At 43.9% G+C, this 26148-nt stretch overlaps 2 protein-coding genes across 3 annotated transcripts; one reads left to right on the forward strand and one right to left on the reverse strand.

Moving 5' to 3' along the window:
• Positions 1-1789: 1789 nt before the first annotated feature.
• Positions 1790-19228, reverse strand: DDX6 (DEAD-box helicase 6). Of its 2 annotated transcripts, none has more exons than XM_030964840.1 (14): positions 19107-19228; positions 16698-17161; positions 15186-15249; positions 14616-14720; positions 13262-13391; positions 12645-12791; positions 12280-12374; positions 11648-11770; positions 11053-11181; positions 10609-10725; positions 9038-9101; positions 8052-8153; positions 7142-7325; positions 1790-5637 (listed from the first exon to the last, which is right to left on the reverse strand). In XM_030964840.1, the coding sequence occupies exons 2-13, from the start codon at positions 16895-16897 to the stop codon at positions 7150-7152; spliced, it is 1452 nt and encodes a 483-aa protein (XP_030820700.1). In that variant the 5' UTR covers positions 16898-17161; positions 19107-19228; the 3' UTR covers positions 1790-5637; positions 7142-7149. The 2 variants fall into 2 exon arrangements, with proteins under 2 accessions (XP_030820700.1, XP_030820701.1); XM_030964841.1 differs by lacking the exon at positions 19107-19228 and adding an exon at positions 17876-18957.
• Positions 19229-20547: 1319 nt separating this feature from the next.
• CXCR5 (C-X-C motif chemokine receptor 5) lies at positions 20548-26148 on the forward strand. The gene is made up of 2 exons (XM_030964932.1): positions 20548-21056; positions 24718-26148. The coding sequence occupies exons 1-2, from the start codon at positions 20946-20948 to the stop codon at positions 25792-25794; spliced, it is 1188 nt and encodes a 395-aa protein (XP_030820792.1). The 5' UTR covers positions 20548-20945; the 3' UTR covers positions 25795-26148.

The raw sequence follows: 26148 nt of genomic DNA on the forward strand, positions 1-26148 counted from the left end.
AATTTACAACTCAGAACGGTGTCACCAACCTTAAATGAGTCATTTTACAGTAATATTTTTGCACTACAGTATAGAATATATAATCTTTTTAATTTGCCTCTCTCCAACGGGCAAAATAATTGTATATACAATTAATAGTATATACAAAAAGGCTCGACCTTTACATGTGGATAAGAACTAATGAAATCTGGATATTTGCTGTGAGCTCAGCAATATGATTAATTATCTGTGTTGTCACAGATTAAACTTCTTGGCTTCACAAAAGCAATACAGTAAATATATTAAAAATAAAGCTATACCTTTGAATACATGCATAAGTTAGTTTCAATGCAACCCCAGCAAATCAGAACACATTCAGCATTTATGTACTTACACAGTATTTCATTTCATTGCAACTGTACATTTTTACTGGTCCAGTGCCCCAGGCACTGCTCAAAGTGGGACCTTGTTTGCAATCTGAAGTACTTAGTTACCATTATGGTAAATTCCATATGAATCTTTTGTTAAATTGTTTAACTTAAGCTATCAATTAAGTGCTGTTAGGTTTGCTGGTAAACCTTTATGCATAAACCACTGGTGAAGTCCAGGGCCTAGCTGAGCAGGGGGGTTGACTCTGAATCCTGTGACTCCACTTATCCATTCCTATCCTTACTCTTTTGGCCCTTCTCCCCCAGCATCCATGTCGATAATTTTGGGTTGATTTTGGTTTTAGATTGGGTGTAGCCTGCTTTTACCCTGTGTGCTTTAACCATCTAGGCCACAGCAGAGTGCACCTTGCCACTGAACTATGCCCTGCTTTCACTTTTACATTAAACCTGCTTTTGCCAACTCCTTTGCTGGTGATTTTTAAAGCATCTTTAAAAGACTCTCCAACCACCAGAACCACAGCACACACAATGTCTTCTGCAGCACAAACAGCTAGCAAGGCAGAAGTCAGGATGACTCGATGAAAGACATGAGGACACAGCCCCAGCAGGATCTGCAGTGCTCCTCTGGCCCCTTGCAGAAATTCTCATTGTCAAAGAAGCAGCTAACTTGGTACTGCAACCAGATGCCATGCAGAGTCTTCTAGTCTTGAGGAAACAAGACTGTGGAGCATTCAACCCCGGAAAAAACAGCTGCCATGCGGAGGGTCTGTGCAGAAAAAGGATGTCCTCTCATGGACATAGCTCATTTTATTGTAAGCCTCCTTTTCTTGAGGCTTCTCTCCAAAGGTTGTTGCATCCAAGGCAGACCATGAGTGTCTATAAGGACACCAGCATGTTTTTCACTCAGCAGAGTTAAATGAAAAAAAAACAGAACAAATGGAGTTCCAGGGAGCTTTTATTGAGTTTAATTAACAAAATCAGGATTTTTCCATTCATCTTTTTTGCACTCACAACTCATGAAGCTCTTCACAAGTCAGTGCTGCAACACATACAAAGCCAGAGAAAACTCATTCTCAACAAAATCTGAGCTCCACTGGAGTTTGCCAATTGCCAATTTAACAGAAAGCCAATTTTCCCCTCCCTCCCTTGACTGTTTTGAAGGACTAGACCATATTGTTTGCTGGTTTACAGTTAGAATAGCAACCCCTTGTCTAGGGTCTACTGGATTATGACACTCCACTTGAATTGCAAATTTTTTTTTTCTTGAAATAAAAGTTCCAGTTTCTTTCAATAAGGGGAACAGTGACTATTTTTTTCTCCTGACACCCCTTCCCCAAAATTACTGGTTAAAATACAGCAAGGCTGTATCTTAATAAAGACATCCCTGCTCCCCTCCCCCCACCCCCCCCTCCACTCCTCCCTAACTTGTCTACAGCAGAATTTAACAATGCTTCCACGCAGAGGCATTTTAGCAATGCAGCGATGAACTGAGCAAAGCCTACAGGATAATCTGCCAAAGCCTTCTTGTGAAGTTCAGATGCATGCTCTTTGGTCCAGAGACCTGGTTTGATTACAAAGATAAACTGTGATTCAAAAAAGATGGACCAGAAGTTCACAGCAAGCAGAAAACTCCCTGCAGGGACTACAGCTGCCCAACCACTACCATGGTAGCTGTACTGCTAGAGTCTCTGGGAACAAAATTCACTTTGTTCTCAGAAGTAATGACCAGCAGCCCCAGCAGCATTATGAAGTTCAGCATCAGGGCAAGAACCACCACAACAGCAGCTCAAGAGATGTGGCATGACAGCTCTGTAACCTCTCTTACAGAAACTGAGGCAAGACAGCCATCTGCTCAGGTTTGTGTCCTATCAGTCATTTGTAAAGAAAAAAGTGTTTGAAGCATTTTTAAATCCTTGGAGCAGACACCCTCCCCCCCATCCCAAATAAAAATAAACAGAAGATCAGAATGAGATGATTTGATACCACCATGTAACACAACATGAATTCATGTTGAGCTTCCCTGTTCTTACCCACAAAAACAGTCACAGAGGGCAAGGAAAGATGCTCCCATCTCATTCTGGAAATTGAAACATGTATTTGAGACCAACACACCCCCCCCCCCCTTTGGGAACAGGCCTCCAGCAGCTACAATGCCCACCTGACAGCGGACACCCAGAGACTGGCCTATAAGTTCTCTCAAGTGGCTGAAGATTCCTTCTTCACAGCCACCTCATCCAGTTGTGAAACTCCATTTCAGAGACTCAGAGTGACATTTTCAGACTTCCAACAAAAAAGGAATGCAGAACACATCAGGTCCTCATTCTCATCAACTTTGCCAGAGGAAGTATTTGACCTAAGGCTCATCACTGAAGGTTCTGACTAATGTATCTGTAAAAGCTGATAACCAGCAAAAACTGGAGCTCACAAGAAATCTCAGGAAGCCAAGATTTATACACACTCCTTACTCTTTGGTAGGGAACAAAACAACCAAGAAAACCCCAAACCAAAATAACCGAAAACAAACAAAAGCCCCAAACAAACAAAAAGGGGAAGAAAAAAAAAACACCCCACACACACAAAATAAAAACAAAACAAAAAAAAAATCAAAACTAGGATTATCCTAGTCTTCTGGAGCATCTTTCCATTTGCAAGATCGCATCTGTCTGAGATAGCCTACTAGCACCAAAAATAGGCTGCTTCTTCCTTGACAAGAAGCCACCTAAAAATGGTGCCCCCGATAGTTTAGGTAAGTGCCATTCCTCAAGGAGAGGTCAATTTTAAAGTAATACTTTCAATAGTTCTGTGCTTCAAGAGGGACCATCGATGCATGGCACCAGGCTAACCTACCACAAATCCATGCAGAGCACACACACTCGACTTGACATCGCTATCCTGTTCTTGTTACATGTGCATGCCCTGATGAGATACAAAATTTATTTACATTTTCATGTCTTTGTTGCATTAAAATGATCCCTCTTCTGTCTGGAAAATCATAAGCTGGCTGCAGTACAGGAGCAAGATTTTACTTTTGGTCAAAGTTACCACCCAGAAGCTCCCACCCCCCACCCCCAAAAAGCACCCCAAAACTGTTTACATTTAGTACCTGCCAGTCAGATATAAGCTATGTGGCTCACAGAGACCAAGCTCTTGAGTTTGTATTCTAGTGCAGCATTTGCTACAATTATGGAGTCACTGCTGACAAAAAGAAAAACATCCCGAACACAAAAACCTTTCAATCTTGTAAAGTTGTTGTCAGGAGGCACCTGGCTTCTATTTATGATCATCAGGGAAAGGAATGGCTAGTCCACCTTGCGATTCCAAACTATTTTACTCCAATTCAAAAAAAGGGTCAAAATGGGGAGAAATTAAGACAATTAAATCCTGCCTCAAAGGTAAGCAAGCATGGTGTGAGTGCAGCATTTGTATATGCAATAAATGACTGAGCAAAAGGGATTGCATTCACCCAGGTGCCTCCTGACAGTGGTGGTTAACAGGCTAAAAGGGATTTTAAAAAGAGTAATTTTTTGATTTGTCCCACTCCTTTTGCCTGTAGATCAGGCCAAACATCAAGCATGTTGGGAGGGGCACAATTTAAAGCAACACTACTTGACCAGAAAGCACTTTTCAGCAATATACAATGTAAAATGACAGACAGCAACTCATGGCAAACAAGAGTAGTTGGCAAGCAGCTTCCTGCAGCTTCTGACATTAACGGGGGTTTGCCCTTACCTGCTCACAGTTCTGCACAGAGGCCACTCTGGGCAGAAAACGCAGCAATGCAGGAAGTGAATCAATTCCACAAAGCTCCAGAGCTGTCAGTTTATGCACGCAAACTGGTTTTTTTATGGTGTCTCAAACCCAAATCCACACCTTACGCGTATACTGCTCAGCGACACCCACTGGATTTCCCTCACACCATGGTGGAACACAGGTCATGGACTCCTTCAGAGCTTGTCAAGTTCCTGAAGTTTCTAAAGGGGAAAATCAAAGAGCATCTCCCAAAAGGCTGAGCTATGGATTTGGAGGTCTTGGAGCCCCACAAGTGATCTCTTCCATACGAGCAGTACAGGACTGTTGCTAGCACCAGAGTAAATCCACCCTGACAAGGAACACTTGTGGTGGCCTGCAGTTCACAGAGGTCAGAGAACATCTCATTGTTTAGTGTTGCAGAAAACTGAGCCCCTCTCATCTTTAGCTGCTCCCATAATCAGTCTTAATCCCTTTAACCTCAGCAACCTTCATCATAAAAGAAAAAGTTATATATGAACCCAAACAGAAAAAAAAATCATATTTACAAAGTTTGTACAATATACACATCTGATTTTCTATGGGACACACTGCACCAGAAGAAAGAGGGCCATGGCTCTGAAACAAGTCTACCTATCAAGTGCTGGAACTACTAATGAAGACTCATGGAAACCAGTCTTTAGTGTTCTGCTAGAGCACAGGGCTTTTCTTATGGCTCCTGCAAAGGATCACAGGCTACTCTTTCCTTCTGGAGCTATGATGCTGCACGTAATCAGCCCAGATTTTAGGTTGGTTTCATTTTAAATACAGATATTTACAGTTTGAGTGAACTGCAGATGCATATCAACTCCTCCAATAAAAAAAAAATTAAAAAAAAATTTAAAAGTTGAAAAAAAAAAAAAGGAGTATTACCAATAACCAATACATTTCACCTCCCAGCCCTGGGTTTGACTACATGGGAAGGAGGAGAAGGGGAAGAGAGGGGAACTTTGACCTGAAACCAAAAACAGATGTCGATTCCTTGGGCTGTGTTGGAAAGGTGATATTCTGAATGGTCTCATAGCATAAGGCACTTTGCACGAATAAGTAAGAAGCTCTTTAGCTTAAAAAACAGATGAGTAACCAGGGAGAAGTTGAAATGCACTCAGTCAATGGTTAAAGAATTTGAAATAGCAGACAAGCTCGTATTCATCAAGATTCTTCTCTTTTCAGGGTTTCTCTTCTTCCCTTGCTGACCCTCCCGCCCAAAGAAAACAAAATTTAAAACCAGCAGTTAGTGCAACTAATGTTCAATCAGCACACAGTGCAAACAAGTGGAAAAACAAAAAGACATTCCTCCTTTTATCTTCTTTCTTCCTTGCTGCCAAATTTAAAGAGAAAAAAAGGCCGAGCTCTTTTAGTCTTCATAGTTCCAAAATGAAAAGATGAAGAAAAACCCACAAAGAGAAGGGTATCCCCAAAGAAACGATGTGTCACAGATCTGGATCATAGGGCTTCACCTTCTGGCATGTGTAATCAAAGCCTAAAAAAAAAAAAATGAAACAAAACAACAACAAAAGCACCAAAATCAAACCAAACAAACAAAACAACCCCCCAAAACCAACCAACCAAGCAAAAAAAAAAAAAAAACACAAAACAAAACAACCAAAGAAACCCCACAAACAAACAAACAAACCAGAAAAAAAGGCAGAAAAAAACCCAATAAAACAAACAACCACAACACCCTCAGTTAAATTGGTTCTATACAAAACCAGAACACAAAGTGATGAATCACATACAGTAACTATGCAACAGCTCTCAAAAGGCAAAGGGCATATTGAACAGCTCAATACCAATTTCAGCTTTGTAGAAAGAGGTGCTGCTAAAGCCCTTCTGTACCTATGGAACATGACTACCTCCTAATTTCTTGTATTTTAGGAAGCAGCAAACTGCTCCTGGGCAAGGTCCCAGCATTCCCCTTGGGAAGCTGTTCCCCATTCATTAACTGTTACCATCCAAGAGTCGGTTCCAAATTCATTACCTGTTTTGTATTCTATTTATTTACAGACATGGAGAAGGTTCAATCATCAAAGCAGAAGCTTTCAAGTCAGCTTGGTATGACTATCTAGGGCTATCCTTGGATGACTTCAAAGAAGAAACCATAGGTTCATTTTAATGCTATCAAGCAGTCTGCTTCTATAGCCACTTTTTTATCTTTGGTCATCTGAAAATAATTTCAGCAGCTTCACTGGTATTGTCTTTCTAATTCCTGACCTCTGAGAGAGTACACATAAGAGTGATTTTCAGCCCAAACTGTATGGTGATGGATCTTGCATGACATCTTCACTCAGGTCAGATCATCATCCTGCAGCCAATTTAGCTTGACTGCAGTCCAGGGCAAGTCATCTTCCTATAAAAGGACTTAGCAGCTTTTCCTGAGACAATGATCAGAGAGGGAGCACTTAGATGAGTCTCCAACAGTGAAACTTCATTTTCTATTGAAACTACGTAGACGACCTCAAGTGGCAGCAAAGATGAATTACAGCTTCACTCCTTTGTTCACTTCCAAGAATTCTATGAACCAAAGGATACAAAAGAGGCAGCATCTTTTGCTTGAACCTGGTCCTTCTGGCTGGTGAGGTGCTTACTCTTTGGTTGATGCTCTGTTCTCACAGCTATCCATTTTATCTCCTCACCTTTTTGAGGACTACTTTCCTCTCTGCCCCTCACCAATTTCTCATTTCAGCTTAGCAATACAGGAAGAGTTCATTAGGCTACTAGTACTCCATCAACTATTCCCCACTCCCCCTTCTCCTTAGCACATGGTTAGCATTTCAATCAAAACAACTAAAAAAATACTCGTCCCTCCCCTCCCACCTTCAGCACATCCATGGAACTCCTTGCATTGACATTCTATTTCAAACCCTCGTTTTCACATTCAGAGCTTTTTCATCCCATCAGTTTCTCTCTTCCCCTGAGGTAACACCGACACATCAACAACATTCCTGTCATTCAACACATCACTATTCAGCAAGGCACTTACATACCTGCATGTTTACTGTTTCTCATCTTCTACAGGTTCACTGTGGTATTCTGCCACATACAAGCTCTTGTCGATGTTGCTTGGTATGGGTTTAATTTCAGTTCCCAACTGCTCCTCAATACTTTTCAGGTTGAATCGATCATCATAGGTGATTAAGTTGATGGCCAGGCCAAGATGACCAAAGCGACCTTGACAAAAAAACAAAAACACATGCCTAAACTGAACTGAGTTAACATAGGGGCTGACAGAAAAAAAGTCTGCAGACGGTGAAGTTAGTATCATTCTGTGATGTTAAAAACAATCCAGCCACAGGTCTCTACACCTTTCACATCAGTTTTTGGTAAGGAGTTTTGTAGTGCTGTAGTAGTAAAACTCAGGAGGTTCAAAATGCTCTGACCAAAGCTCTAGGATAATCACCATCAAAAAGTCTTCCAGAGCTCTTGAACAAGCCTGAATATAAAGTTCAACTACACCAAGTTCCTTTGTTTTTTGCCTTTCTTCAGGGCCTGTTCTGCTGATTCCCAGACAGTAGAAACATATCTCAAAACATATGCAGAAGACAGACACATACATCTGTAGGCTTGAGACACTCTGAAGCTGAGATTTTAGTACAGAATTTTCCCAAACTGCAAACAGGGGCAATAGTAAGTCTCCTGAGATGAAAGCAAGATATGCCTCTTTTTTTTCCCCATTAGATTGTTCAGGCCAGTTTCAAGAGAACAGCCCTTTATTCAGATAATATCCTCAGTGAGGATAGTCATCTGAAACGATACGCAAAAATAAATTTGTCAGAAAAATCAAAGCTACCTAAGGTAATTCTCAAATATAGTAATAAAAAACCAAAAGCCAATTCAAGGTTAAAAAGCATCACAGTCATCAGCAAAGTTGTAGCTAAAACACGTTTTTCCTCTCACCTGATCTGCCAATGCGATGAAGATAAGTTTCTGCCAGCTTTGGGAAATCAAAATTTATCACCACATTCACAGCCTGGATATCAATACCTCGGGTAAACAGATCTGAAAGACAATCCAGATCACAAAGAAAGTTAATTTCAATGAGCTCAAACGCTGACAGTATTTAGGGTGTACAGATTAACAGTGATTAACATTGCTTTGCGCTAGCTTCCAAATATAAGCTTTCCTTGTATCAAAGGCAGTTTACATACAATCCTGTTACAGCTTCCTCTTGCTCTGTATACCTTGTAAATATGAATAATGTAAGAAGAAAAACGAAAACCACCAGATCTGCACATCTACACAGAAAAAATAACCACAAAGCTATTTTTTCCACATTGCACTATTTCAGAGCAGTTCTTCTCAAGCATCTCTTCACACAGAATTGTGCACTGCCAGTGTCACAACAGACTTCAGACCTGAACTACATTCCATCACCTCAACTACTTCTATTCTGCTTCTAGCGATTTTTGTTAAGATGGCGCTGACATATGTAGTGATAGCAGACACTGCCCGGTATTGCCATAAACAGACCATACAACAAAGAACTCAGATCATACACAGGCCAGTCAAAACTACAGAAGAATTTAGAAAAAGTGAGCTATAAACACTTAAAAGAATCAGCAAAACTTCACATGACCATAGTCACAGCTGTACTGATATATCATACAGTTTACGACCCAACAACTCAGGGAACCCTCACACGTGAAAATAAAAACAAAACACTATTGCAGTAAAATTATTTGTTGGCAAGCTGCACCTTCACAAAACACAAAACTCCTCATGCCTAAAGGAGTGCTGCACCCTGCTAACATGCAGGCTTGACAAAGAGACGTCTTACTAAAACATCTTGTTTTGGTTTATTACAGCTAACTGATCTACAATACTGGGATAATGCACTTTCTATCACAAACTTTAGAAACAGGAAAATGTTTAGGAACTCTCACCAGTGCAAACGAGATTGCGGCACAAGCCATTTCGGAAATCATGGAATACACGATTGCGGTGCTCCTGGAAATACATACATATAAACAAAAAGAAACAAAAAACCAAAACCCCCTGTTACTTTTAGGTATATTCCAGTAACTAACACCCAACTTCAATAGCGTACATTTCTCCCCCTTGTCGTTAGAGAACAGCTGAGTTGAAACAAGATGCCAGTACAAATTTTTTACCACTTCTTACCATATATTCTAAAGAACTAACTCTAGAGAGTCTTGATCCCATTTCTCAACAAAGGCAATTAACTTACTGTGTTTTAAAACCTCCTATGGTGGCATCAAAACCATCTCAGAAAAGGACTATCTAAAGTTAAAATCACTTGAAATCATATCAAGAAAGTTAAACTGATATTTTGACTGTTCTCTTTCTCCAGCCCCCCCTTGCCAAATTTCAAATGTTTGACCCGCTCCCTCAAAAACTGAAGCTGGTAGTAACTTTCCTTTTCCTGGTAGTAATTTTCCTTTCCTTTAACAGAATTAGAGGTGGGATGAGTCAGTTTTCTGTGAAGACTCTCTCCTCACAAACACCTCACTTTGGCCTACACTAAGATTAAGGAATATCACTGTTGAGTGAAACTTAGAGAGGGAATAAACAAGCTGAAGCATTCTTCAAAAACATAGCTGCACTTATCCAAAAAAATCATCTACTGACTGATCAAAAGCATACAAAAATCAAACATCGAGAAACCCACGTCCGTATCTCTCTGTTCTCAATAACACCACCACTTCTGTTTCTGCCCAATTATTGCTCTGCATCTGCCCCAGCAAACATTGGCACTACCTGTCAGTTGCATGAGCAGCAAGCTATACTAGTTTACATATAAGATTTAAAAAAAATGTTTCAAACTAAGCCTGTTCCACATGCATCAGTTCAGCCTTCTGACATCTTTTAATAGTGTGAAGCTAGAGGAAGTATTGTACAGGAGCTACTGTACAATTAACAGAAACCTCTGCACCAGCAGAGCTGAAATGGCATTTTTTACCAGCAACACCACAGCCACAAGAGTATGGTTAGCATACACTAGCCACAGCTTTCACCAAGAGGTTTGATCCAATCCATCGCCTCAACTTCTCGGATTCCCCTGCAGTCACAGTGCAAGATTACTGTTTGCAAAGCCACAGAGGGCACTCAATGGGCTACGAGCTGTGGTTTTTGTAATTTAATTCAGGCCCGTTTTCATCTGAGTTAGTTACACTGTGTGCTCTACCCTGGCTCCCCATGCTGCAAAGCAAGGCAGCAGCACTAAGAACTGTGCCTTCTGGCTGCAGTTTGTGCTTACACTGGGACTAATTACCCTGACATGAAGTAGTAAAATACCAACTGGACACATACACTGAAAAGTCTAGAAAGAGAGCTGGGATGGGGGAAGATTGGCAGTGGGTATCTAAAACCAAAGCTATAGCAAAGCAATACACGTTTCAGTTTATGAAGAACAGGCAAATTTAAAAGCAAGCATGAGACTTAGTTCAGCTGTTCAGTAAAGCCTGAGGTGGGGTGGAAAAGACTTCATACTCACCTGCCTCATTTTAGCATGGATGTAAAAGCAGGAATAGCCCAGCTGGGAGATCTTTTTGGCTAGCAATTCAACCCGTTGAGAGGAGTTGCAGAAAATGATCGACTGGTTAATCTGGAGCTGAACATATAAACAGTGTTCTCAATAAATGCAGCATTTTACTAACAGAGGATCCCAGCCACGCCTAAATCCCATGCAGAAAGAAAGCACAAGCAAGCATGCTGCTGGTAATTTACATCAGATATATTTTTGTATAGGAAGGGAAACAATTAAGAAAGTTCTGTAACACAGAGATGCTGGACAAGAAGCATGCATTTTTAGCCTTAGATACATAGCACATTTTGACAAAGAACTTTCATTAGGCTGCCTTTAAAATACTCAGCCTTATTCATGATCCCAAGAGAGAAAAAGCTTCTGGTATGTTCCCAACACAGCCCTGCTCCTTACCCTGGAAAAGAGTGTATTGAGGCAGTGCACTTTCTGACGCTCAGTGACATAGGCATAGTACTGAGTAACTCCCTTCAAGGTCAGCTCCTCCATCAGATTTATCTCATAGGGTTTCTGCAAATGGGAATTCTGAAAAATAAAGATATTCATAAAGCAGGCAGATCTACATGCAAAACAATGTATGTAGTTCCCACTCTACACCACACTTAACTTCCTCCAAGGCAAGGATGCCACTCACTCTTCATGCTATGCTGAAAATAGGGTGGGTAAATTTTCACAATTACTTATATATCCAAGGTGACTAAGCAGGCCAAACAGGAGCACCCTCCACAAGCAAATCCACACAGATGATGTAACTAACACACAAAGCGGAAAATAGCACCTTATAGGCATACACCTAGCTTCCCATTAACGCAACTGAACGTCAAAAACTGCTTTCAAACTTCTGTCCTAGACTTAGGCTGATTTAGATTAAACTGTGAAGTTTAGATGTATTTAAAATACCAAACACTAACAGCTATGCACCACTCATTCATACCCTTCCTGCACAATGTCACCACCATCATCGTACCTACAGGGACACATCTCCACTCACCATGAACTTCTGCACACTCAAAGGAAAAGTGGCTGAGTAGAGCAAAATCTGTCTGTTTTTAGGTAGCGTAAGGATTATGTCTTCCATTATTTGAACAAAATCTTGAGACAGCAACTTATCTGCCTGTAACAACAGAAGTAATAAACAGCAAGTTGAAATAATGGCGTAAGATTTTAGCCTTTTGGTAGCTACACATCTGGGGGAAGGAAAAAAACCAGTTACCTACCAGAGCCACCCAAGAGCTTTCAAAGTACTATATTCTCACTCAGAAGCTTCTATGCTATTAGATGTTCATAAATCAATTTTATATACATTTATATACATGGTAAGCACAGCTGACTCAGAAACCAAATGAAATTCATTCCTTTGTTGCAGAATAGACTTACTCTATTCTTCAGCATCAGCAAAGACAAGAAAGGCAAATCTTCCTAGGCTGTTTTCTTAGAAGATTTACATGCAAAAAATTCCTACTGTCAAAACAGTTTCTCAAAAATACTCAGAAAAGGAGGAGACCTTACAATGTCTCTAAGCAAGTTTAAATCACTACCGTGCACCAAAAGGACACTCACTGAGACACATCATTCCTTTAACTTGGTGTTAAAATCCCAGAACATTTAACATAAGCAACTTGCCTCATCCAATACTATCATCTGGACATGCTCAACTTTTGCTACTCCTTTCTTGATGAGGTCGAGAATTCTCCCAGGGGTAGCTATCACCACATGCACTGTAAGGTCAGGAGAAAGAGAGGGAAAAAAAAAAGAGAGAAAAACAAAAAAACCCACAATGTTAAGATGATTAAAACTGTCTTTTCTTCCAGTATTCATGGCCATGTTTCACATGAACACTTTGGGAGAATGACAACATTATATGAACACCAAACAAGACACTGTAGTCTGTTCTGTAAACAGGCAAATAGTAACAAGCAGAAATTCCACGACCCCATTGCAAAAGCCACAAAGAAACAGCAACCTTAGCATAGCTAAAGTGCTCTGACCTGTATCATCAAGTCTCATTATGTCATCTCGCAAATTGGTTCCTCCCGTTGTTGCCATCACTTTGGCACCTCCCATGTGCTTGCTGACTTGGATACAGATTTGACTGACCTGCAGGGCTAGTTCACGGGTGGGAACAATCACCATTGCTAGAAGTTAAAAACATCACTGTGAGTTACTAGTAACACCCTGTATCTTAAAAACTCATCCTCAGAGAAGACAGACTTCATGTAAAACAATGAAAAGCACAGTTTAGGAATTCCTGAACAAGACCTAGGAACTGCTTTTGACAAGGCAAATTCCATGCAAGGGTTCTCCAGTCCTTGATGCACCCATTGCACAAGTATCCCAGCCAGCATGCTTGCTTATTATTCCACATTCACTTTCCAGGGCAAGACAGAAAAGTCTACAAGCCTTCTTCTATTTGAACCTTTTGAAAACAACTGTGGGACTTTGCAAATTACACCTCCCCATCATCACTCCCCATCAGCTTTCTCTGGAAGTACAAGCAGGTAACATACACTGCCCAATTTCATTAACCAGTTTTAGATTCAAGTCTCTAATGTTGTGACTGACACCATTACCTGGCAACAGCTAAGTGTGATCCACCTCAACTGACCTTGTATATTGTCCTTCTTTAAGTCTAGCCGTTCAAGTAAAGGAATGAGGTAGGCTCCACTCTTGCCTGTTCCATTTTTTGCTCTAGCCAAGATATCCCTACCAGATAAAGCAATGGGGATGCTCTCCTCCTGAAATGCAAGGACAGAAACTGCATGAGCAATTAATCCTAAGTCATGTTTCACTGAAGAGGCTGACCAAATTTGACTCCCCTCACTAACAATACCACATGAAAACTGACTGTTTCATGACCATTATTATTATTACTATCCTGCAACTACAAGCATGACAGACTCACAACAGGAAGAAGTTAAACCCATCAGTAAAGAATTCCCCAGCACTTCCCACCTAAAAGTCCTTATCTTGCTTGATCATAAGAAAGGGATCAGGTACCACAGGTAAACCCATACTAACACATTACGAAAAAAGTGAAAAGTTGGGAAAACAAAAATTGAAGAGACAGTGACAGTCACTAGCAAACTCCTCCTAAGGAAAAAGATTCCTCCCTTAATCTGAACATTAGAACCACCTCAGGCCATGTGATTCCAGCCTCTATATTCCTGTGATATACTTCTCAAAATCTTCAGCCATCCAAACAGAGGCCCCATGTATTTTTAATTTCACTACCTTTTTCAGCAACATGTAAAGAAATCTCAGACTTTTGGAAAAGTGGCATAATTAGAATCTGTTTATAAACAAAGCAAGCCATAGTTTTCTCATGCCTTAAAGAGACAAGGTGGTAGAGCTGTGTCAGTGATAAACCTTGAGAGACCATTTAAAAGATAATTCAACCTTCCACCCCCTGAAGTTTACGCATGAACAGTTCTTAACAGGACAAGCCTTAGAAGTAAAAGAAAGATGGAGGTACAGAGAAGTAAACTTGCTAAGATATTATTCTCTCTCCTACAATCTTCATAACTCTTCTTCCACAAGATTACAATAAAAAGAGCCAACACTGTGATAAAGCCATAATCACATTTTTAACAATTAAAGGTACATAGTCAATGGTAACTCAGTTTTGGAAAATGTATAGAACAGACCTCTGGGACTACTTATGTGAAAGTACTGTTACTGAACAGAGAACTATCAAATTAACAACTCCAGCATGAAAAGGAAAATCCAAGTTAAATGTCTCAAAAGTGTAAGGCAGTCCCATCACTAAGTCACTCAAGGATTGACTTAGTGATTTAGTTGGGGGTCAGAAATTCTTGCTTTTCCCAAGGGACACCAAGTTCTTTCGTTCACAGCTTCAATTTCACCCAATGATGGCATAAGTACTGGACATTTAGGCATAAGAACGTCAATACATTTACAGAAGTTAAAAGCAGCATCCAAGTAGTCTGTTTGAAAACAACCTGAATAGGAGATGGTTTTTCCCAGCCCATTTCAAAAATTCCCATCAGTAACTCCCGTTTCAAACAGTAATCTTCAAACTCATTTCCTTTTGTGGAGGTCACGTCCTGAATAATAAAAAAAAATAAGCACATCCATAAGATCAGGTCATACAACCTGCAGCTGTTAATTTGATCTGAAATTGCCTGTACAGGAAGACCACAAATTACTACACAAGAGTTCCCATTAAGGCATGCAACACCCTACAGCAGCAAAGGAAACACTGGCTTTCTCAGAGCCAAACACAACTCCTGAGTGTACACAGTGACACCTTCCCATCTGCCTCACATGAAGCCGAGGCTGCCTGTGTCATGTTATAATACTAATAAAGTAAGAAATCCACAGTGAACTCCATTTTTGAGCTTTCCAAGAACAGCGCCAATCAAAAGCAGTTGAGAGAAAAAATTAATTCTTCATTTAAAACAGCAGGAGCTGAACTACTTTTTAGCCTTCACTCAGGACAGTATTTTACCACTGCAATCTCTCCCACAAGTTTTATTTAATATTTATTCCTACAATTCAATCATCCTTACCGAAGTTTTGATTCTCAAATCCTTTGGAGGGAGTTTTAAAGTCTTCTTCCAGTCATCACCAGGTCTATAGCAAAATAAATTGAAAACAGATTTTTAAATAATGAATATTTTGATTTTGCACTTTTTTTTCTTAGATATAGTGATGAACATATAATATTTTCACCTCCTCAAAGCTAAAAGCACCTACACATATGAGCTCAAGTCTTCTCTGAGCTAAGCAGGATGTAACAGGCAAAAAACTGTAAACAGACAAAATCACCTGCCTGCCAAACAAGTCTGAGAAATTTTTATTCAGTCATGATTCAGGTCCCATTTTTAGGGCACTGAATCAAACAACAGAACAGATATAAAACTGAGCACTTACTTAGTCACATAACAGAAACTGACTATAATAAACCCACACAACAATATTTCATGACTTAAAAGAAAAAATCTCTTGCCCAAGGAAGATCCATTCTTAACCCCTAATTAAGGTGAAAAGGTAAAAAACGCTTCTAGTGAAAAAACTTAGTAAGCAATCATTCCACTTGTTGACCAAACTTCGTTTTCTCTCCGTGAGATTTAGATACCCATCCTCTCTTGAAAGTCACTGTAGAGTGGAGAGAAAGTCTTTCTTGTCACCAGCCCCAGGAAGTTATGTGTGAATTGTGATGAGTTTAATTCACAACATTCATTAGAGTAACCACGTAATACATTTTAAAAAAAGAGGGGGAGGGAGCAGGTTAGGCAGATTTTAAGAACCTCAGTGTTCCATCACACTTTCTCTGAGGAGAGTTGGCACTTCCTTCACAAATAATTAACAAAATAAAATAAAAGCCAGTGATGTTCAGGAGGAGGAGGATCCATGGGGGGGAAAAAAAAACCAAAAAAAACCACAAAAAAGGAAAGCAACACATTACCATACCGTCCAAGTATTTTACACCTTTTAGAAATTCCAACCAGCACACTTCCAAAACTAGCTGGATGGGGAGCAGGATATCACAGTGGGACTGTATCCTCTCAGCTCAGCCTTTGATAAATTAAAGCCAGAGCATTACAATGAGAAGATCAGGTATTACTATTTCAGATCAGTGACAAAAGATAAATGACTTTAAAGCATTTCTCACGACGTGAAAGAACTGCAACAAACTGAAAGGCATAAACAATTAGACTGAGACCAGGTGGCATTTCCTTCTCAGTCTTAAACATCAGTTCAGTTCCTTTTCACTCCTATACTTCCCTCTTGCACCACTTCCAACAAGCAAAAAACACAGGATTCTAAAGCTAGGCCACCTGACAGTGGCTCACACTCAAAAAAGCACAGCATCAAATTGGATTTTCACAATAGTAACTGTTGGAGAGAAGCCTGCACATGGAAATACAGCTTTTTCCATAATGTACATGACAGGACACTTCTAACCACCCACGTGACAAAACAACAGAAGACAGCGTTTTCCAAGCGGGAATCCAAGAATGCTTTCCCATACACAACTTTTAAACATTCCTTTCACGGCAGCCAATACAAATACTTACTTAATAGCGGTGGTCATACTCTGTGCTTGCTGTTGAGTGCCATTATTGATTGTGTTGGCATTTTTCAGCTGGTTCATCTGTTGCTGAGTTTGTGTGCCTCCACCTCCTGGGCCCCCGCTGGGTTTTACAGGGCCTCTCAACTGCCCATTCTGACTGGATAGACCCATTATAACAGGGTTCTCTGTTCTGGCCGTGCTCATGCTTTTATCTTTAAAGATGTCTTTTTAGACTTCAAAACTTTGAAAGTCAGTACAGAAACTGTAATAACAGTTTATTAGACTCTCCAAAATGAAGAGATAAATAAGTCTTGCTCAATATATGAGTCCTTTATTGCAATGCAGGCAAGCACCTGTAAGTCACTCAAAAGTAAAGCAGTAATTTGCTCTGATGCACTGTGGAACAACTTTTTTTAAAAAAAAGCCCTCTATTGAAGTTCAGTTATATCACAATTCACTTGCTTCAATCTGAAAGAGAAGCAGACAATAACAATTAGTATGTGGATTTTTGTCTATGCAAATCACATCAGTGTACTCTTGTATTTTAGTAAAATTTCTTCCCAGGCAGTGTGCAACAACAGTACTTGCTTTTTTGTTTCCTTTGCGGTAATTATAAAGACATGCATCAAACTCTTTTTGCCTTTCTAGAAAGTGTTGCCTAACATCTTTAGACACCAAAGAAAACTTCCCAAACAGTTGTACTTTCAGCAACCTTCCACTACCTATCCCCTCACATAAAGTAACCATTAAGTGTATCAATTGCTTTGATGGCTCTTCAATTCCCCCACAAATTCCCCCACTTCCAGGATGCAGCCAACCAGCCCTAAAACATGAAAAATATTATGCATAAGCTTGTGACAAGAAGCAAGACTACCACAGGGAGTGGACATTCCAGTTAGAACTGACAAAACCCTTACATTACACTGACTGCCCTGTTCGGTTTGAATGGGAAATACAGATCATGTAAACCCAAAACAACAGTTTACACTCCTCCAACCCAAAATGCTAGCTCAACCAGCTTACCCCCAGTTTTCAAGTGGGTATTGATTTAAGGCTATTCAGAAGAGTGACGAAACACCATTATGCTGAATTGAGAGCAGCTGCCTCTTTGAGTCGGAGTGACTGAGCTTGAACTGAGGCAGTAACACTGCTGGTCATGCAGCTTCCTGCTTGTGATCTTACCTTCCTGCTGTCAGCGACAACTTATGTGGTTCTCGGAAGATAACATTTCATACACATGACTTAATATTGACTCTGTATGTAACAGAAAGGTTGCAAAACTGTGGAAAGACAATACAAAGTCTGCCCCTTACATAAAGCAAGCATGGACCAGAGCGAAAGACTCCTTACAATGGTACCAGGGAGACAAAATGTCCCTAGTCCAAAATCTGTCGAAACAAAATCTTTTGGCTCGCCTTGATCATCTGCATCTTGGGAAAACACAAAGGGAAGACCAGAAGACTACTGCTTCCTAACCTCGGCATTCACAACAAAATGCATGTTTCCCCAGTGAATAAAAAGGCACACTGAAGGGCATTTCAAGAGAGTGGAAAAGGAATTCAGACTCCCCAGCTGTTTTAAGGCGTGTCAGTGCTGGCTTCCAGCAAAATTTTAAAGTTTGCGATACTAGGATTTTCTGCTAGGTAACTTTCAAGTCATCTTCGAAAAGGTATTTCTCTTGCCCATTAACTTCGTAAAAACCAGAGGAGTTACAAAGGTAGCCAGAGACGCCAATGAGACCCGACTACTAACGCCGAGAAGTTGTCCAATAGCGTAGCAAATGAAACCTCAGTCCCTTGTGCCCACACGCTCGTAACTATCCTTTAGAAGAACAAAAGTTTAAAAAAAACCGCAAGTCTCACGGAACCCAAAAAATCTCCCTGTTCCGATAAAAGAGACGCCACCATTTCGCAAAACAGCGGACCGAAAAAAGGGCCTCCATCGCGTATCTCTGCTCTCCGGGCGCGGGCGGGCAGCCGGGGCATCAGCCCCGGATCTTTTCCTTTCCATCGGCTGGGCCCGGCACAAAGAGAGCGTTCGAGGTGCTCAGTGTGCCCGGTGAGCCCGGGCCGCAGTGCGGAGCCCCGGGGCACAGCCGTGGGCCCGGCGCCACCCGCCGATCGCAGCTGCGCCACACCAACACCTCCCGCCCGCGAACAATGGAGCGGCCGCAGTTTGCCGCCTGAGCCGGCGGGGAGCGAGAGCTGCTCAGGGCCCGCCCCGCCCCCGCCGTCTCTCGGTCCCGCCGCTCCCGGTGCGCCCAGGCCCGATCCGGCCGTCCCCGCCCCGCCCGCGGCGCCGCCAGGCCCCGCTCAGGCCCGCGCTCTCGCCGCAGGCCGCGAAGCGCGGCCCGCCAGCAGCGGCCCCCTCGCCCTGTTCCCACGGAGCCATGCCCACCCTGGCCCGTCCTCACCGCCACCAGCCGCGCTCCCCCTCGCCCAGGTACAAAATCCTCTCGCTCCCCCGGTGCCTCGTTATGGCGACTCGACGCTCCAAGATGGCGGCTTCCTCCTTCCTCCTGTGCGCCCTCCCCCTCCCGGCGGGCGGCACCGGCCCGCCCCACACGCATCACGTACGTACGTACGTACGTACGTTCGGCGTGCGCCACGCGTCACGTCCCGCCCAGCGTGCGGTGCCCGCGTAACCGCGCTGGCCGCTCTCGTTGCTCCCTCAGACCTGCCCCTCCGCTTTGAACCTGGAAACGTAACGGGGCTTCGCTGTGTGCCCATTAAAACAACACAAACGTAAGAATGAGGGACTGAGCCACAGCTGTAGGAGTCGTAACCGCCGATCGTGACAGGCTGGGGATTGGGATTTGTTTTTAGACAGGTGTTACTTAGACGTGGATTTTGACAAAGCGAGACACAATGGGAGTGTAATCTTAGTAGTTACTGCTTTGCAGACAATTTTTTCTTCAAATGTTTTTCCAAAATACATGCAAAAGGACAAGAAAATTCCCGGTTATACCTAGTTCCTCACATCTACAGCTGTCTCTAGGTGGTTGTTTTTCCACCCTCAGCAGCAAAAGCACAAGCTCCACCCTCCAGTTGTAGCTGGTTGAGAACAGCCTTCCTGACCTCTCCGTCTCCCGGGCCCAGTGGTCCCCCACTCGCCTTACCCCTCAGCTCTTGTAGCACAGGGCTTGCTCAGTCTGTGTTCTCCCTGTCAGTGAGGCACAGTGGGAGCTCCCTACGACCTCCCTCCGGTTTTGCTGCTCTCCATCCTCTCAGGAGAAACAGTGCCCAGAAGCTGATGAGCATGTGCAGGTGCACACAGAAGTCCTCACGGCAGGGGAGGACAGCGACATCCTCGGGGCAGCAGGTGCCCAACAAGTCGGGATCTAAGAAACAGGAGTGGTTGTAATCCAGCAGTGCTCACGAGAATAACACCACCTCCTCCTTCACCAGTCCAAAGTGCCACCAGAGTCCTTGCTGGTAGAGAGGCCTTGATGCAGATATATCTAGACAAGAGTAGGACAAGAACTCTGCCTGTCAAACCACCTCAGCTGCTCGCACAGGAAAAGCTTTCTGCCAAAATGCCAGCTGCAATGCCATCCTACTCTGCTGACTCAGACAGGGGCATTCTCACTGTGAGTCGGTTGCTGTGACATCACTGAACAAAATGCTCATTTCCCCGAGCAGAGAAAATCTTGATTTCCCATCCTGATTCTCCTTTGTTACCCTTGTGAAGTCAAGCTGCCCAGCCCCTGCTAGCCCTGCTCTAGACTTGCAGTGTGGCTACCAAGGCCTTGCTTTCCTGTGCAAGCCACCTCACACTTCCCCAAGCCCAGACGAGGGGTGAAGCAGCAGAAGAAGGAGCAGAAAACAACTACAAGTCAATGGGGTTAAAGCAGCCAGGAGGACCCCAAGGCAGAGAGTGATGATCATACAGACCATACCCATGCTTCAAAGTCCTGCACAGCTCCAGAGAAGTGCCTGGATGCAGGAGGTTTCTGGTAAGGGTGGTCCTCAGCACAGACCTTTTCAAAGCCTTTCGGACCACCTGTAACAAGGACAGCTGTGGGCAAGAAGGTTTCCAGGGAAGACCTAAAGATGTTCTGGATCTTCTGCAGTATAGACCAAAGGAATATGGACTCTTAAAACTGTACTTTAAAAGTCAACTTACAGCACTAGTAAAAAGATGATAAAGCTAGATGTTAATCTTTACATCAATCAGGTCACTCTATGCGTGGAGCTCGTTTGCCTTGCAAATACTCTATTGTTACATGCTGTGCCCCTCCCCACTCACTTAAATGATTAACTCCACCCCAGAAAAGAACTTTGTCGCAATTTCTGGAGGAGAGACGGATCGTGCCCCTCAAACCATGGGGCCTGTCAGCTACTCCTCAGAGACCTATGACTTGGTGAGTTGGGCCTGGCTTTGCTTGATTACAAGGATGGCAGTTAGAGCTGGGGTGGGCTGAAAGGCTAGGTTTCTGGCCATCTATCTTCTAACCCTCCTGTTGGCAGAGGCAGAGCTTGAGCTGTTTCTTATGCCAGCGTAATCAGTCCTTAAGTATCCCTTAAGTCCAGACTTGACCACAAGCTTTTGCTTGCAGAGAGCTGGCGTAGAGTGGCTACAGCCACTGGGATCCAGGGATGCTGGGTATTCTGTTGGGGAAGGCTACCAGGACCTGTACTGGCAAGCACTAAGCCCGAGTACTGTCCTTGCATGAGGACACAGACCAGAGGCTCTGCAAAGGGCCAGGTGACTCATCTGGAGAGTGAGGCTCCAGCAGTTCTATCCTGTGCTGCCAGCCTCTCCCAGCTTCTGCTTCCTGCTGCCCTGCTGTCTGCACAGCCATTAGCCCAGTGTGGGCATAAAACACTTATACTGAGCTAGGCACCTTTTGCACCAGGCTTCAGTGGTACAAATGACTGTGTACACAGTGTGCAAAGCCCTGTACACCTTATCTGGTCTCCTTTGACAACTGGAATACCCAAGCAAACCCAGTCTTCTCTCTCCATGTATGAAAACCCTTGGTATGACCACCTTGCTTGCTTGCTCCACGTACCAGCTTCCATACATATGACTCCACATAAGTACAGGCTCCACATACATTCTGCTGAAAGGGGAACATGCAGTATATTTACAAGAGAGGACTTTTAAAGAGTGGAAGAAAAATTGCAAGTACTACTTCTAACAGGGAGTGATGACACTAGGTATTCTACCTCATAGTTCTCTTCCCAGCCTTTACAAGAGAAAAAGAACAGCTGCACCTTATAGAGTATGCTGTGCTATCCAATGGCAAGGACACAGCAGCATTATCATTACCCTGGTTTTCAAATATTGCATCTCAGAATTTATTTTTTTCACTACAGTGGCTCCCTGCAGCAGACCTCAGGATTAGTTATTCCAAAAAGAGAAATGTTGGATTCAATTGTAACCAAATTTTCTGTTCCTCCTTTTTTTCCTACACACCAGGGAAGAGCAAGCTCTACCCTTCATGCAGAAGACCTGTACAAAGGTCCCTCTCCATGCTCACTGTTGACTTATCCCACCCCTGATCAGGCAGCCACCCACTTCCAGTCCTAGAATTGCAGCAGAGTTCCCAGAAGCCTCAGCTTGTCATATTCAGTGCATCTCCTGCAGCTCTGGTCCCTGCCCTTCCTGTCTCAGCCCAGACTCTGATTTTTCATCCTCTTTTATTTGTCTTCAACTCATCTCTGTCCACTCCTACCCCTCTGTGCTGCTCTGCTCAGAGGTGCAGACAAGGACGGTTCAAACACAGCTCCACATACGCTTCCCCTACCCACAATGAGTGGTTTACAGTAAGAGCCCTCCCTACCTGCTCCCCATCAGCAATCAGATGGTGTCTGATAGTGGCACTCAGCCTCTGCACTTCCGGCTCCAAATACCAGGTGATGCTGGAAACTGGTCAGCAGCCAAAGCCACTGAACACCGGCCAAGCTGCCCATCCACTGTCATTGATGGTGCTGGCATGGCTCCAAGGTAGGACTGACACTCCAGCCAGCAAACCCTGCTATTTTCCATAATTTCATTTTTCCCTTCAAAGCTTTTTCCCTTCAAAGTCCAACCTCTCCCCAGTGAAATTTCCCATTCCAACATACAATCTGTTTGGGGTTTTCAGCAGTCACCTGCACTGCCTGAGCAGCCTGGTTTGGTCACTACACAAAATTGCAAAGGTTTTTAGGTTGTTTTGCTTTTTATCAGAGAGGTTCAAGGATCTGGCCTTGGCCAACACATCACAGATTTCTCTGTGTGTTGTTAACTCCTCTTGAAAGGTCCAGGTACAGAATAGGCAGGAAATACTTTCAAGCTGGGTAGGAAAATAACTGGGAGGGATCTCTTAAGGCCCAAAATCATACCCTAAATCAGAAAAATAAAAGTTCTTTAGTAATACAAAATGCTTCTCACCAAAGGCTTGCAGCCCCACAGTTAGATTAGCAAGAGCTGGGCAGGGTTATTCCACACTTTTCCCAAGGACTCATTCCCTTGGGAAACTGGAGTGCTCCTGGGGAGTGGACCCTCCTACCATCCACTGCTTGGAGACTGCCTGTGCCTGCTGTCTGCTCTACAAGTTTGGTAATGCCCCACAGACTTATGCCCCATCAGCATGCCCAGGCTCCTCCTGGAACCATGCAGGTAGCAGAGGAGTTTAGGTAAGCCCCCATAGTCATGTGCAGAGGCACCCAGTGCATTACCCAGGGAAAGCTGCCTGAGAGAGAAGAAACATAAATCACCCCTCCTTAGCTAGGTACAGCTCCAGGCTGGTCACAGTAATTTTGCTTTGTAGCCCCTTGGGTGAGCAAAAACCCCCAAAATCAGATCTAAAACTGTGTAAGCAGGGCTGGTATTTTTAGACAGGAACTTTGGCTGATGAGGGAAGGAGCAGCAGGTGCAAACTGCTGCAGCTGGCAGTGAAAGGTATGAAAGCATTAGCAGAGACTTCCGCTGTGGTCAACACTGAAGTCTCAGCATAGGTCTCCAGAGAGGGTGTGGGTGGGGGACCTCAGGGTGACTGCTGCTGAGCTCTTCCCAGTTGTCACTAATATTCATATTGCCACAAGCCTCCTCCACTGCTCTCTTTTGTGCAAGGCCAGCTGAAGCATGACCACCATCCAGGGAGCTCATCCTGAGCAGAATTTCAGCTTCCTGGCACTCGAGACTTGCCCTCAGCTTCAGCCTGAATGCAGGCTGGTCAAGAAGATACAGCAAGCCAAGGGCAAGTCACATCTGCAGCAGCTCTATTGCACTTCCCTTACTGGATATCAGTCTGGGGTCTGAGTGGTGTTTTCCCTTCCCTTTCCTGCTCTGACTGCAATTAATTCAGAACTGAAAGCTTTATCAACAGAACAGATCTCTCTCTCCATCATCTATTCCTGTAGCTATGGCACCACAACACCTCAGAGGCTTTCCCCCCATTGTGTTGAACACCTGCCCCACACCTTCCTCCGAGTGTGTGGGAAGCAATCTCAAAGGGCAGCTGCTGCTGACCCCACCTCACCTTGCTCTTTCATAGGCAGCTCTCAGGCCTCTGAGAATGAGAAGAAGGGGACAGGTTCACTGCACAGAATTTGAGGTACAGATGTGCTGTGTGGTGAATCCTACCACCTTCATACCTGACAGCAGGCAGGCAGGACAGGAGTGGTCCATATAAGAAATGGGTGGGAAGAATCAGGAAAGCTGGTAGAGGAGGGTTCCATTCTATGTGAGAAAGCAAAATTCACCAGCAGCTAACTTGGCAAGAACCAAAGATGAAACTGATCATCTGATTGGACACCAAAACATCCCCAGATAATCCAGTTAAAGATTATAGACTGAGCAGCCCTCACTGTCACAGATGGAGAAAACCCTCTCCAACTGCTGCTGCACCTGTTGGCCGTAGAGGAGCCTCCAACGCAAGAGGGGCCTCATCACACTGCAGACAGCATCTCCTCCTGATGCAGGTGGGCTGCAGAACATGGGGGTGCTCTGCTCTAGGTCTGCCAGGTGCAGCTGGGGGACTGGGTTCTTGTGTTGAGAAACTCCCCTCCATTAACAAGACTCTCTCTGTTCCCCAGAGCCAGGTGGAGCTGAGTGGTTACTATGAAGCTGAGAACACCACCCCTTCTTTGGAGGGCTACTTCTGCTTCAACCCAGCCTCACCTGTGGTTGGCAACCAGGGAGACCCCTTCAGAAAGGTCTTCATGCCCCTCATCTATCTGCTGATGTTTGTGTTGGGGACTCTGGGCAATGCTCTGGTCCTGGTCATTTTAGAGAGGTTCAAGCGGTCTCGTACCACCACAGAAAACTTCCTTTTCCACCTCACCCTCGCCAACCTAGCACTGTTGCTCACCTTCCCATTCAGTGTGGTGGAGAGCCTGGCTGGGTGGGTATTTGGGAGGTTCCTCTGTAAGATACTCAGTGCTGTCCACAAGATCAATTTCTACTGCAGTAGCATGCTGCTGGGGTGCATTGCAGTGGACCGTTACCTGGCCATCGTCTATGCGATCCACACCTACCGCAAACGCAGAGCTCGCTCCATCCACCTCACCTGCACGGCTGTCTGGCTCTGCTCATTGCTTCTGACTTTACCCGATCTCATCTTCATGGAAGTCTGGACAGATGACAGCAACCGCAGCATTTGCTATTTTCCAGAAGTTGGGATTGATGGAAACAATGCATGGCTGGCAACTCGCTTCCTCTACCACACCGTGGGCTTCTTTGTGCCTCTGCTGGTCATGTGTTACTGCTACATGGCCATCATCCGGGCACTGTGTCAGTCCCAGCGCCTGCAGAGGCAAAAAGCTGTCCGTGTGGCCATCCTGGTCACAGGCATCTTCCTCCTGTGCTGGAGCCCATACCACATTGTCATTTTCCTGAACACACTTACCAAGCTAGAAGCTTTCACCAAGAACTGCCTCCTGGAAGACCAACTGGACACAGCCATCATGGTGACAGAGGCCATCGGCTTCACACACTGCTGCCTCAACCCCATCCTCTACGCTTTTATTGGGGTCAAGTTCCGTAATGACTTCTTCCGGATCCTGCAGGAGCTTGGCTGCATAAGCCAGGAGACCCTGCAAGAGATCCTGGAGGTGACAAGGAAGGGTAGTGGGATAGAGTCTGACAACACCACCTCCATCTCCACTTTCTAGCTGGGAAAGGCTGCCTGTGGGGCAGAACTGGCCTGGGTCTTTCCTTCCCAGTGGCACACTTGCTGTGGTCTCAATTACAAGTTTCACAAACATCCCCACAACTTTCTTCACTCCTCAGGAAACAGGTCCAATAGCCACCAAACACCCAAATCTCATCAGACACCTTGCTTGGCTCTTCCTGTTTCTCAGACTTGTAGAGATCCATCTGGCAGCTGTTGGTGAATGCCGGATGTCTGATGGTCACTCTTGTGGAGCTGGTTGAAGATGGTCACTCAAGTGGGTTGAAGCTGACATACCCACCTCTCCCTTGAAAAATGAACTGCAGGCATCTTGTGCACAAAGCCAGGCACAGGA

Source organism: Camarhynchus parvulus, chromosome 24 (assembly GCF_901933205.1).
Source record: "Camarhynchus parvulus chromosome 24, STF_HiC, whole genome shotgun sequence".
NCBI lineage: Eukaryota > Metazoa > Chordata > Aves > Passeriformes > Thraupidae > Camarhynchus > Camarhynchus parvulus.

Excerpts from the sequence above, each read along its gene's own strand:
- DDX6 (XM_030964840.1), bottom strand. The coding sequence starts at position 16,897 with ATGAGCACGGCCAGAACAGAGAACCCTGTTATAATGGGTCTATCCAGT. Across the intron at positions 14,721-15,185 it reads ATTTGAGAATCAAAACTTCG|GACGTGACCTCCACAAAAGG; the intron begins GTAAGGATGATT and ends TTTATTATTCAG. Across the intron at positions 11,771-12,279 it reads AGATGATAGTATTGGATGAG|GCAGATAAGTTGCTGTCTCA; the intron begins GCAAGTTGCTTA and ends CTGTTGTTACAG.
- CXCR5 (XM_030964932.1), top strand. The coding sequence starts at position 20,946 with ATGATTAACTCCACCCCAGAAAAGAACTTTGTCGCAATTTCTGGAGGA. Across the intron at positions 21,057-24,717 it reads CCTCAGAGACCTATGACTTG|AGCCAGGTGGAGCTGAGTGG; the intron begins GTGAGTTGGGCC and ends TCTGTTCCCCAG.